The following is a 14,227-nucleotide window of genomic DNA, read 5'->3' as shown; positions in this document are numbered from 1 at the left end:
TAATCAAAATGGCCACACGATATTTATTAGCTGTGACATTCAGATATGAACTCTCTCATCATCACAATGGAGTGTGACTTGTTTACCTTCAGTTATACTTGCTATTTTGCTCACGTTTTGTAAATGAAGCTTTGCCAAGCTATTGAAACGTATATAACGAATTGTTCACGGCAATGCGATTGAGTAATCAACTTTTCAAACAAGGTGAAGTACTGCAGAGTCGGTATTCCAACAGGTCAAGATACATTTTCATCCCAGGACATTTCACCGGTCCCGGATTTTAGTCCGAGTGTAAACGCACTAACCGTATGATAGATTACAACCCATCTGTCTTTCAAGGTAAGGAAGTAACAACAAAGATTAAATCAACAATAACGAGTGCTGAATACTGCTACACAGACAGTCATCAACACGAACAGGACTGGAGTCTTTATTCGGTGAGCTGTTGCCGCTTATCTACACAAATAACACTTAATTAGAGTGTTCAACATAAAAACGTAAATTTCTTTCATATCTATAAGGTCGACCTTGAATTATGAAATTACGTTAAACTTAGAAAGTAGACAGTTTATTTACAGAAATAACACTACTGTACAGTAATCAAATCAAATCAAATCATAATGAAAGTAATTATTTCAGAGTCGTGGCCAACGTATAATTGCCATAGTATTAGTAACCACACCACCAGTAACACCGTCTCTATGACAACCATTCTTGTCTTGCATTATTCTTCTCCTCCTTCTCTGGTATACTACTCAGTGTCCCATATGGAACAAAATGATGAGGTGGTATGCTATGTTAAGTATCAAAGATAATATAATATGTGTGTAAGTCCCCAATATTGTTCTTCAGTCTATGAATGACCAGCTAAGGGGCCTTGTCACTATGAGTGAAAGATGAGAAGTGAAGATACCCTTGTCAATAGTATTTTTCGATGAATGAAGAAAAATATTTGGGATTGATATAGTATAATAATAATATCTGTACTCAAGCATAAGATATGAAATAATGGGAGGAGTAGTTACAAGGTCATAGTTCAAGCACTTGCAGATTGAATATATACTATTGTTGGGACTAATAGAACACTGCTCAGAATGACCAATGTATAAGTCCCATAGCTGTTTGACAGCATGCAAACTTATCAAATAAATAATTCAGCTCCATGGTAGGTGACACCACCTGCTCACAGGGTAAAATGATCTTTATAAATGGATTGTATAAATTGTTACTTTCTATAATTACGGAAATCCAAAGCCTTGATTTATTACCGTTCTAGAACCATATGCATACATAATCTTGGAAGAATAACCTACTCAGCTGAAACACTTTTCCGAATCTACTTTACATTACAAGTTAGAATCACCGGAAGTTACAATTTTATAGGATGAAATGAAAACATTTGTCATAACAATTTATGCTAACTTTGCTGTGCCAAAATCATGACTGGGATAAATGCAAAATAGATCATGTGTGTGTGTGTGTGTGTGTGTGTGTATGTGTGTGTGTGTGTGTGTGTGTGTGTGTGTGTGTGTGTTACAATACTTTAAACTAAGAGTCTCTCCTGCCTATATAGGAATGAATGGGATATGTATTGGAGTCTGATGTTATATAGACCATAGTTCTTTCACCCAATTTTAGTGCCTGAAGGGAGAGCTTAATTAATAAATTAATTTATTAGCTTAATATTAAATGGAGTGCTATTTTGACCATATTTCTCCCACCCAAAGGGGGTCTTAGTTAATAAATGACCACCTATTGATATATTGATAGATTGGAAAAATCCAGTAGTAGTTTAAGGATGTCCTGTTTGGAATCTAACTGTTTACAGTATTAGAAGGATATGATGTAACCCCAACTCTAGTTTAAGCTTAAATAGTGCATCTTGACTTGTGAATGGGTCAGTGTGCAGAACTTGAAGGTGTTAACATCACAGTGAAAGAAAACCTTATAGATTTTCTTGTGGCAGAGTAGGTGATCAACAATGTAAGTGTCTTGTATGTACATGTACATGTAGTTTGCCACACTATGATGATTGTAATGTAGGACTTCCTCCCTTGCTGAGTACTCAACTTTATCTCCATTTTATGAGAAACTGTAGTCTAGTTCCTATATGACAATGCAGTCCTTCTTGCATCAAATGTTTAGGTTTACATTCAAGTTCTTTGTCTTGTCCTTTTCAGTGTAAACAATGGATTCAAGTAAAGACAACCCAGAGAAGGGTGTAGATGGGAAAAGAGATGGGCCTGATAAAGACCCAGACACAAGTAGTGACAAACCAAAGAAGAAAGAACTTGATATGGATATGATTAATGCAGCTCTGAATGCATCAGCTGACCTTGACAGACAATGTAGGTTAAAGGTTAAAGATCACCTTTCACATGTATTTTATAATGACGTGAAATTGTTCATTAGACAACTTCTTCTATAATATACAAAATTGTACCTGGAATTTGGAACAAAAATTCAATTTGATAGTATGGTTTACAATTTTCAAGATTGTGTTTGGAACCAAAGTTCAATTTGATACAGTACTACATTGTACATTTTTTTTTATCCCAATCGGGATAATTGGAGATATGCTTGACTGCAAATAGAAATGGGTAGATGTTTGAAACTTTGGTAGCACACCCCTGTGCCTTGTTATCCCCCTCTACAGGGAGATCTGAATATTTATTGATGACAATGGTGAGTTGAATAACGGAAAAAACATTGTTGTGTTGTCATCACACACATACCACAATGAGTGTGCACTACAATATTTACCATTTGTTAATTGACTCAAATATGGTTTGTATAGGGCAAGATATGCAGGATAAGATGAACAGAATTACTGTAGGGATGGCAAATATGGTACAAAAAATGTATGGTGGTGCTGCCCATATGAATTCTATTAGCGAAGAAGATGTCGAACAAGTCTTAGAAGATCTAACACTGCAAGGAATTGCCAAGTATATCATTGACAAAAAGTGTAAGTAAAGCATGGTGGTGATGAGTGTGTGTATTGTCACCACATTCATTGTTACAGTGCACATAACTTGAGACTTTTAACTTGTGGATCGAGTCATGATGGTCAAATGGTTAGAGTGGACGGCTTGGAATCTGCAAGTTGTCTGTTAAAGCCTTGCTAGAGTCATTTAGTCACTAAGTAGATAAAGTACTAGGGCAAGATTTGAACGATTGTGCCCCAATCAACATAAATGTATAATTAGGGAGCTGGTAGGATAGAGGTATGCAATGTGAACGTGAATGCTTAAACCCTATGTGCTTACAGAGGCTTAGTCTGGATACCAACTTGGTCTCTAACTAACCCAGTGGAGATTCAAGAGTGAGTGGAGGTGTATATCGTAACAATACTGTATAGGGGACTAGACTAACAGAGGTTGCAATGGATTGCGTGGGCTACAGGGAGTTGAAAACGTATAGAGTGCCATTGCGCCACTATAAGTCCATACCGGTAATAATTATAAAGCAGTGTGGAGAAAGTGCTATATAAAAACTAAGATTGTTACCATATTATTCTAATCACTGATTAAGAATTCATGCTCCTTATGATAGAAAGCATATGACAAACTCTTCATCAATCACATCACATCACATCACATGAAAATATAGATTTTAAAATGTGTACTGTGTTTGCTTATTTTTGTAGGTAAGAATATAATAACAATGGCAGGTGCTGGTATTTCAACATGTAAGTAGAATTTAGTCATTGTGAAATATAATATTGATAATTTTGTGATGTAATTATGATTCAGGGATAATTTCATGTCCAAATATAGATGACTAAAAGAACGCATTTGAGCAAATGTTAGATTTTCATCAACACCTATTTCAGATATTAGGGATAAAAAACTAAGCTATACACATTATGTGTTCTATCTGATTGCTATCTGATGTAAGGGTCAGCTACTTGTTCAAATACAACAAGTCCTAAAAAAAAGCACACTCAATTTTAACCACCCAGCATCATCATGTCTTACCATCTGAATTTGATACACTTCCTTCTTGGAGACATTTTAGACGCCCAACTTACAGGTCAAATCAACCCAAGGTTTCTTTTGTTCCAACCACAGTGTAGGTTTTTAAGTGTGTGTCTCTTTGTATAGTATAATTAATCATTGTGATATTTTGTTTGAATTATTAGTTTGCATTTTTAGCATGTAGTTGCAAATTCATTTATCCAAATGTATATTAAATGATTACAAAACAAAAGAGAGAAGGGTTAAAACGGGGAGTCAGGAAATAGTTTACAGCTAGTCTAGTTAGTCTGACCCCCAGCGTTGTACATTGTGAATGATAACATTTAGAGGGTTCACTCATCGATGGGACTGAAATAGGTATTCGATATTGAATTTCAATTTTAAATAATCTTGGTTTTTTTTTATTGAGTCATGTTACATAGATGACATGCTTATGTCTTAGTCATCTATACATCATATTTATGTCTTACATCTTGTTATATGGGATCCTAAAAGTCTTGTTATTTTTCATCTCTTTAGCTGCTGGCATTCCTGATTTTCGAAGCAAAGACACTGGTTTATATAACAACATAGACAAGTACAATTTACCATCACCGACAAGTATATTTTCCATTGACTTCTTCAAGGTATAGTTAATCCTTGTCTTTCAACCTGTGTATTGATAGTTTCTGTACATGTACATACATTTGTACAACAGCTGACATCAAAGCATTGATGAACAGACAAACAGTGAAAGTAAACAACTGAATTGGAATATTAACACTTGACACATAACATGTTGGAAGTACAGGCACTTGTTTTACATTTCATCAATCGATAAGAACAGTTGTATGGCCTCTTTACATCATACCTCAAAATAATCCCTTGTGTGACTTGCCCCTTTAAGAATGTTGTGTTTACCTCACTTTTTGTAGGAATTTATGGAAACTTGGACATAAGGGATGTTAGAATAGGGCTAGAAGTGATGATTTTTTTCTTGATTTTTTTATATCACATGCAAAATTTGTTAGTGTTTGGAAGGTTTATACAACTTAAAGATAGTGGGCCAAAACCAAAAACATGGCCAACTTATTTCTCAAATGTAGTCATTTTTCAAAAGAAGTGAAGTACTATTATCTTGGCACGTATACACCGTGGATACCATATTCAGTCAGTTTGTGTTACAGATTTATCAGACAGACTTACCCTTCAAATTTGGAGATACTTCTGAGAATTGTTTGTATCAAAATGTGTTTCCTTTATATGAAAACAGGAAAACCCTGAACCATTCTACAAGGTCAGAGCCAGTAAACTTCTTGGTGGATACAAACCAACACCAGCTCATTATTTCATTAGATTACTACATGAAGAAGGTTTGTTGCTCCGTCATTTTACACAGGTAAGCTGTGGTAAACAGGACAATGTTATGATTATTTACCAGGACACAGGCCATCTATCACTAGCCTGGATACTCCTCTTGGTAACAGGTGGGAACTGGTCTTTCTTTGGAGATACTTTATTTGTGATCACCATGAAGCACTTTATAGAAGGGACTGTGATCTGGCAGGGATTGTACATCATTCTGCAGTCCGACACACACAATGTAGAGAATATAAACAGATATGAATGTGTGTGGCTGGTAAAGTACAGTGCTGGCATGCTAAGTGCACAGGAGTTGGTAAAGCTTGGTGTACTTCATACCTCCATGGTGTGAGATAGGAACATCCAATGAAAAAACGAGAAAAAACAATGGCACATAACAGAGGATTCAGTAATTTATCCTAGAGGGAGAAGATACCTCCATACATTTAGGTCTATTGAAATTGTATAGTTCGCTAGTGGCAACAATTCCAACAAGGCCAAAGTCTTTTATCTTCAAAAGTATAAACTGCACGTTGACCTTAATACATCACAAGATACCTCTATACACAGTATGGTTTCTTTGTGTTAATGACACTGATCACTGTAATGCAGCTGTAATGAAATAACTTTCATTTAATTTATGTCTGACTGTAGAACATTGATACACTTGATAAACTGGCTGGTATTCCAGAAGATAAAACTGTCTTAGCCCACGGATCTTTAGATGTATGGTATTGTCTAAATGATGACTGCAAGACTGAATACACCATGGAATGGATCAAAAGTAAGAAATATAAAGAGTTATTTGGTTGTATTTTATGTTTGATAACATCACAGGTGATGACAATACTGATATTCATAGTGAAATTTGCCTTCAAGAATGTTATTGCCAAATTGTTGTGAAATGCATTAAATGAAAATTTACCCCCTCTCCTGTATCTCAAGTATTCTTTAGAAGCTGATGCCTTGAAATGACAAAAAGAACTGATTGGTTGCTTGATCAATCAATCATTTATTTGATTGGTTGATTTGATCAATATTTCACTGATTGATTGATTGATTGATTGATTGATTGATTGATTGATGCATCTTTATAGATATATAATGGCAAAATTATGTATATCAAAACACTTGTTAGACATATGATATTCTTCAAACATTTTTACAGATGAAGTAGATGCCGATAAAATACCCAAATGTACAAAGTGCAGTGCTGTCATCAGACCAGGTAAAGTAATACAGTATATACATATATACTTACAGAAAACCCCTAGTATGTCATCAACTGTCCTAATAATTCCACAAGATGATATCTAATGCCAGAAAAAAAGATAAATTAAAAAAAAATGAGAAAACTACGGAAATGCTTGTAACAATAATAGACAGAAAATTGGCTGAAAATCTAAAAAAGGAAAGTGTGCAATAAGGTACTATTTTGATAAGTAGAGTGAAACTAAATTGTCCATATTACATTGTATTCATTCATTTAGGTATTGTAATGTTTGGTGAAAATCTCCCAGCTAGGTTTGGAAAGAGAGCAGAAGAAGTAAGTTGTGTTTGTATTTTGTTTACATGTGGTGGAAGAGTGCATTGATATTTGGATATTTTGGCATCGACTCTCAATGAACTCTGCCCTAAATTATCATAAGCTATTTCCTTCATATGATCTTCAGTTTGATACAACTAGCACACACACACACACACACACACACACACACACACACACACACACACACACACACACACACATACATAACCATAGGAAAAGTTGTTTCGGAGAAAAGCCATGAGCCTATCTAACCCTAATAGCTCCATTTAGAAAAAAACTTAATGCAAGAATATAGGATTCAAACATGCAACACTCACACAATATTATATTTGAGATCCTTCACACCTATGAGAGTTGTTGTTTATATAATTTACGACTTTGCTGTGATAAAACTCATAGTCACTACAAAGTGAAGTTTAGCCATTTGATGTACATGGATGCATTCAAGCATTATTAAATTACTTTTGACCTATTTTTCAATCTGCTGTCACAATATATGGAGAATTTTCAGTAACTGTTATATGTATGTCAGTAAGGTTTGAATGAGACTTTGTGTTGTGCAATTACATGCATAGTAAGTAAGGAGGTATGTCAGTTTGAGGACCACTAAAATATATAGAGATAATTATGTCATGTTTCTTTGTTGACAGGATTTACCAAAATGTGACTTGCTGATAATACTTGGTACATCATTGGCTGTCCAACCATTTGCATCTCTAGTGAACAGGTCAGTCAAAACTGTTATTCATGATAACATTCTTTGGTAGTGTATCTATATGTCCCATATATAGCAGGGAAGGTTTGCACTCTCAGGTGAGAAATCCCACAAGAAGTGAAACTAATTGAAATATGAAATATACAGTTTACTGATCATGTACTGCATTTGTAGCAAAGCATAAAGTTGATGAAATTAAAGAAGTTTGCGAGGGTTTTAGAATACTGGTAACAGAGAATGAAGATCAGGTAAAATATGCATAGATTTCTATGCCATGTAATGTAATTTTGATGGGGATTTCCATGTGAACTGCATCAAATTTTACATGGTTGTATGGTTAGAGTGGCCATCTTGGAATCTGCAAGTTGTTTCACCGCTTCCATTTGATTATGAATAATTACAGTTTTTTTGGCAAGGTTTGAACCACTCCTATGCCCCATTCAACATAGCTATGTAAATGGGGACGTGGTAGGATGGATGTTGCTATGTGAAGGATTAAGTCTTATGCACTTACAGACAGAAACTGCAATGGATTGTACGTTCCCCAGAGAGTTAAAGTTATTCCAGTTGCCAATATATGTCAGGGTTATGTACTGTGCTTTGATCATGACATTTTTTAAATGTTTACTGTTATGTACATACATATGCATTGTTTACTTACCTTACAGGGTACCTGTTACAACACCAAGACTACTCATCAACAGAGATAAACCTGTAGAAGCAGAAGTGAGTGGATTTGATGTTGTTTGGTCTACAGGCAAGATTAAAGAACACTATTCCCAGTGCATGTGCTCTGTAGCATAGCTTTTTGTTTTAGAACTCAGACAAAATGAAGGAAACTGTGACATTAGGGGTTAGGAGTATCAGATAAAGTTGCTAACACGCTGTTAGAGGCATTAGCCAGTGTGAAATTGTTTTCACTATGAGGGTTTAGCCCAGTATCCTTTGGGTGATTACCTCCATAAAAGGGGAGGAGGGCGAGGCAAAGCTAGATCCATCTTAGCTGCATTTCTTTCTGCTTGGGGAACCCAAAAAATCACTTTCACCAACCCTGTATCGTGTAAAATAGAGTTATAAAAGTATGCCATTCTGGCTTACGAGAGGTCGGCTGTACACTGGGATGAAGCATTATTGGAAATAAACACTGCTTGAAACAATGCTATCACTATGCTGACACCAGCTTTAAGAATAAAGAGAACATGTACTTCATCACAAGATATTCCATCATCATCATCATCATCATCATCATCATCATCACCACCACCACCACCATCATCATCATCATCATCATCATCATCATCACCACCACCACCACCCTCATCATCATCGTCGTTGTCATGATCATCATCATCATCATCATCATCATCATTATCATCATCATCATCATCATCATCTCAATATCTATATTTTGTGTTTATTTTGTGTTTTTAGGCTGACGCCTTGGGGATGTTTCTAGGTATATCAGCAGGTCAAACATTGAAGTATGATAGTGACGATAATTATAGAGATGTAGCATATTTTGGTACCTGTGATGATGGTGTAATGGAATTGGCACAATTGCTGGGTTTGAAGGTAAGTATGTTACTTCCTTCTCACATTTAGAAGGCAACCTTCATTAACTCTGATGTATCAACCAATAGAAATCTTAATAGCAATTCTCTATGTCTTGAAGAAAAGCATTTTCTGAGAAACAGTTAATTTGAGTTTGAAATGGAGTGTACTTTTAGCATATGTGTTGTCTGAAAAGGAGCCTAGCTAAAGGGGATTGACTCCAAATTAATTTTGAGTGGAAAAATTGTTTTCTGCAAAGGGGTAGGTAATTTGTTATTGTTTACTTCAGAAAAGAGGTTTGTTATTGTTATTGCTAAGGTCTGAAAAAGGATGGTATGTTTCTCTTACTACTGTAACACTATCTTGCAAACAATGATTTTACATGTGCATACTGGTGCAAGTATAGTACGTAATTATATTTGATGTTTCTTTATTTTCCAATGCAGAAAAAGCTGGAGTTGTTGATCAAGGGTGAAGGCCAGAAACCACAGAATTTAAAGCCTTGTGAAGTTTCTCATAAAACCAAACCACAGAAGAAAGGAGCTGCGAAGAGATAAACACTGTAATCATGTTGTATTGAAAGACTACACAGGAGGCTGACAAGATTGGAAAATAGGAAAGAAATTGTAAATAACACTATAATTACAATCCTTAGACTTGAGATAAAATGATTTGTACATATCTGATAAGAAAATGTCATTTTCATCAGATGTACAAAAGCATAAAATGAACAATGTCAATGATTTAATGTCATTGTAATGACTAATGAATTTACTGTGTTCAATAAAAACTTTAACAAGATAAATTTCATTGACTTTCACTAACCCGTATGAAGCTGGCATTGATTAGAACTTAGGTGGAAGTGACATACGTGCCTTCTTTGACAACTTCTGTTAAACGTATTGTCAACTGTTTCTATTGTTATTGTAAATGTACAACAATACACAGTCAACAATATGTGTAACAGAAGTCCCCTAGAACGGCCCCCACGTCGCTTCTGCCCAATTTCAGATAAATGCCAACTCGTTACTGATAAGTGAAAGTGATGAATAAAACCAATGTGTAATATTGCTAGGTATCCTTTATAACAATACTAGTTTGTGTAAGTCAAGCTGATATGGGTACCCACCCAAAACTTTTTTCAAATGTTTATAAAAATTACAACTTATCCCAGCATAATCCAACAATGTACTTATTTTAGTGGAATATAAATACTGTATTATAGGAATAATGCAATTAGTAATTTTGAAATTGATATCAAAAGTGAATTATTAAAACAAGAATAGATTTTAAGTTTGAGAATTATAAAGTTATAATCAAGACTCCCCCACCGTCCTGAAGTTTTGGTGTAATAAATGTTAATAGTTTGGCTATGAATAATTGCTTTGTACAAATTCTTAAATAAATCATAACTTCGTAAATAGTTGTACATATCTTGTGTACTGTAACATATCAAACACGGACAACATTATATAAAGTGTGACATATTTTTGAAAGAAAAAAGTATTTAACTAGAAATTATAATTAGCACTAGTACTATTTCAAAATGTTTTGCTGCTGACTATTATAGTGTTTCCTCTAGGGAAGTCACAGTCACTTCCATTTTGTAGTTTCTGTTTGTCACACTCACCAAGCAGAGTTCGCATTCCATTTCATTGCATAATACTCTTTACCACATCCCGATAGTGATTGGCTATTTGCTAGTCTAGTTCCTGACGACCGTGTTACATTTTTACACTTCGTTATCTTCACACATAATGTGTAAAAATAACATAGTGTAAAATCAGAACACAGTCATCAGGAACTAGACTAGCTATTTGCATGATACTGAAAATATCAGGCATAAGTGATTTCAAACAGTTTTAGTAATGTGTTCAATCTTAGAAAACCTTAATGTTTTTGAATCTAAAGCAGAGCTCCAGATTAAAACTTTATCCTACATTGAAATACTGATCTCACCCTTTAGGTCATGAGTATTTTCCAGCAGAAAGATATTGGAAAATAATGTAATTATACCTGCATGAGCATGTTTACAAATGTATGAAATATTGGGATGAGTTATCAAAACTTTGAATGTTTTTTATTCATATTTGAGCACTGCAGAACCAAGAAAGCTGATGCTCATTGTCATCACAGAGATAGAACAACCACTGTATAAATCCCGTATTTTTTTGTTTGAATGTGTTCAACTTGACTTATAAGGAGGTACATGTATAATATACATGCATTGTCATGATATAAAATAATCAGAGTATAAATCCCATATTTTTTTGTTTGAATGTGTTCAACTTCACTTATGAGGAGGCATAGCATACATGCATTGTCATGACTTAGAACAACCAGGTTATATAAATATATATATTTTTTGTTTGAATGTGTTCAACTTTGCTTGTGAAGTACCAAGTCATATCAAAATAATAGCAAACCAGTTTTTTTTAATCAAACATTTTTCCATCCTTTAATGAGACATCTTGATACTCTTTGATAAAATCTATAATTTATACAAATCGTAGTAAAGAACCTCCACTCTGCTATGTCACAATCCAAATTAGATTGAATTAGGAAAAGAAGTAAAACTCATTTTTCAAAGGAAGAATTACTAATCTAATACAACTCTTTCTGCTCAATTTTAATGTAAACTTGATGTTTTTGTATACTAGTATATACATGTATTTTAATGATTTACTGACATGAACAAATCCCAAGGTATACAAGTTGGTGTTTTTTATATTGTTTGATTTTGATATCACCTGTTCTACTGAATGCAACATGCAAATTTCCACACTTCAAACCACACCTGTTCTACTGAATACAACATGCAAATTTTCATACTTCAAACCACACCTGTTCTACTGAATGCAACATGCAAATTTCCACACTTCAAACCACACCTGTTCTACTGAATACAACATGCAAATTTCCACACTTCAAACCACACCTGTTCTACTGAATACAACATGCAAATTTCCACACTTCAAACCACACCTGTTCTACTGAATACAACATGCACATTTCCAGACTTCAAACCACACCTGTTCTACAGAATACAGCATGCAAATTTCCACACTTCAAACTGCACCTGTTCTACTGAATACAACATGCACATTTCCAGACTTCAAACCACACCTGTTCTACTGAATACAGCATGCAAATTTCCACACTTCAAACTGCACCTGTTCTACTGAATACAACATGCAAATTTCCAGACTTCAAACGACACCTGTTCTACTGAATACAACATGCAAATTTCCACACTTCAGACTAAACCTGTTCTACTGAATTCAACATGCAAATTCCCAGACTTCAAACCCCACCTTTACAATACATACAACATGCAAATTAAGTGTAAATTTATTTGGTTTCTGAATATGACCCCAGAATTGATCTTAAATAGAATCATATGATGAATTCTACTCAAACAATCTTGCTATGTAATTTGTTTCAAGAAAAAACTTAAACTTATGAGATGTTAAATTTGAAAACAATCTGTCTTTGTTTTTGTTTCTTGTTATTTAAGAATTAGGATTGTTGCACTTTTGGTGTGTGTGTATGTGTGAACACCAATTCATAACATCAAGTTACAATATATACAGGAGAATGTTATATGTGTATATTGCATTAGTATAGAATGTTTTTTGAAATTTGTGTTGTTTTTAAATTAACATATGATATGATCCTCATAAAAAGATGTATTTCCTATATTATTCAGTCTGGGCTGGGGTATTTTTATATAAGCCGTTTCTACAAGTATTTTCTTGTCAAAAGAGTATTGTCTTCCCATTCAACTTTGAGAGTGTTCAATTTTAGTTATCACCAGAAATAGAATTTTACTACCTAGGCACCTGACGAAAAGAATCATCATATCATTTCGTTTGTTTTGTTTTGTCACCATAGGATGAGTTCCACATACTACATATTTTTTTACTGTAGGAACACATGAGAATAAGTCAATGTACTTGATCTATTTTGACCTACTGCATGTGGTAAAATGATATTGCAGGTACTGAGAATAAAATGCAAACCTCCACCAATGCCTAGTCTCAGAATGATAAAGAATCCTTCCAAGTATAACTGGATGCAAGTCAGACTAAATCGCCACTGATATCAAATCAGTTGATCCTTGTCTCATAAGCAATTTGTATGCACTGTTTCATCTAAATCCAGCCGTGTAAAGTTTTGAGATATCCTGCTAACAGAGAGAGAGACATACAAACAGACAGAGTGGAGTGAAAACATTGTCTCCGTCCAACTTCCTTGTCACACGTAAATGAATTGTATTGCAATTTTTGATAATAAGTGTAAGTTAATATGTAAATTTTAACATGTGTGCACAGTGTTATTATTATATGCAAATGTGGTAACAATATTGTAATAAATATATTTTCTTCACTGCACATGCAACCTTGTCTTACTTTCAGAAAAAATGTAGCTTATCAATGTTATCAGTAATTTCGAAGAGTAGTACACATTAGGTGTTAATTGTCCCATCAGTGCAAGTTATGATTAATAAAACAAACACCAATATCTATGTTCTTCCGTGTTGTTTAGTATGCATGCCTGCTAAACTCCCATGGGGCAATGCGTGTCCAGGGGTTTGAACTACGTGTACATGATAGGACATATAATAGCCTACCTGTAGTCTTGAAGGACTTCGGCTAACACTTGTTCAGTTATCCTAACCACACGGGGCTCAGGCTTCGTTTGTTTATGTTTAAGAAAACACAAAATAAACAAAACAACAACATGTTTATTGCCGGGATATATTGTCACAATCCGAGAGGTAAGGTTATGACAATAGTGACATTTCAAATAGGGAAAACATTATTCTTGTATAGAAACATTGTTGATATTGATTTTCAACTAACTTGTCCTTCAGTTTTGTGTAAAAATGTCGTTTGTTTTTTATTTGTTCGTTTTATGCGTTTTCTTAAACATAACTAAGTCCGCCATGCCACTTCCCCTGCTGCTAACTCTGTTTTGAACTTTCACTCCTATGTAAATGCGTTCATGGAACAGAGTTCAAAGGTTTGTGCAAATGACATGAATGATACCTAATCTGTAGCCATTGCTTTATTTCCTCCAGTATCGAAA

General features: G+C 34.5%; 1 protein-coding gene across 1 annotated transcript; it reads left to right on the top strand.

Annotated features, from left to right (window-relative positions):
- The first annotated feature begins 409 nt into the window (after positions 1-409).
- LOC144434601 (NAD-dependent protein deacetylase sirtuin-2-like) lies at positions 410-9,703 on the top strand. The gene is made up of 13 exons (XM_078123074.1): positions 410-437; positions 2,181-2,348; positions 2,798-2,968; positions 3,650-3,691; positions 4,500-4,606; positions 5,233-5,358; positions 5,976-6,105; positions 6,490-6,549; positions 6,812-6,867; positions 7,521-7,597; positions 8,254-8,311; positions 9,017-9,157; positions 9,583-9,703. Exons 2-13 carry the CDS (start codon positions 2,189-2,191, stop codon positions 9,691-9,693), a joined length of 1,239 nt encoding a protein of 412 aa, XP_077979200.1. The 5' UTR covers positions 410-437; positions 2,181-2,188; the 3' UTR covers positions 9,694-9,703.
- The last annotated feature ends 4,524 nt before the right edge of the window (positions 9,704-14,227 follow it).

Source organism: Glandiceps talaboti, chromosome 4 (genome assembly GCF_964340395.1).
Source record: "Glandiceps talaboti chromosome 4, keGlaTala1.1, whole genome shotgun sequence".
NCBI lineage: Eukaryota > Metazoa > Hemichordata > Enteropneusta > Spengelidae > Glandiceps > Glandiceps talaboti.
Note: the sequence above shows the minus strand (reverse complement) of the source record. Positions and strands in the feature narration are given on the sequence as shown.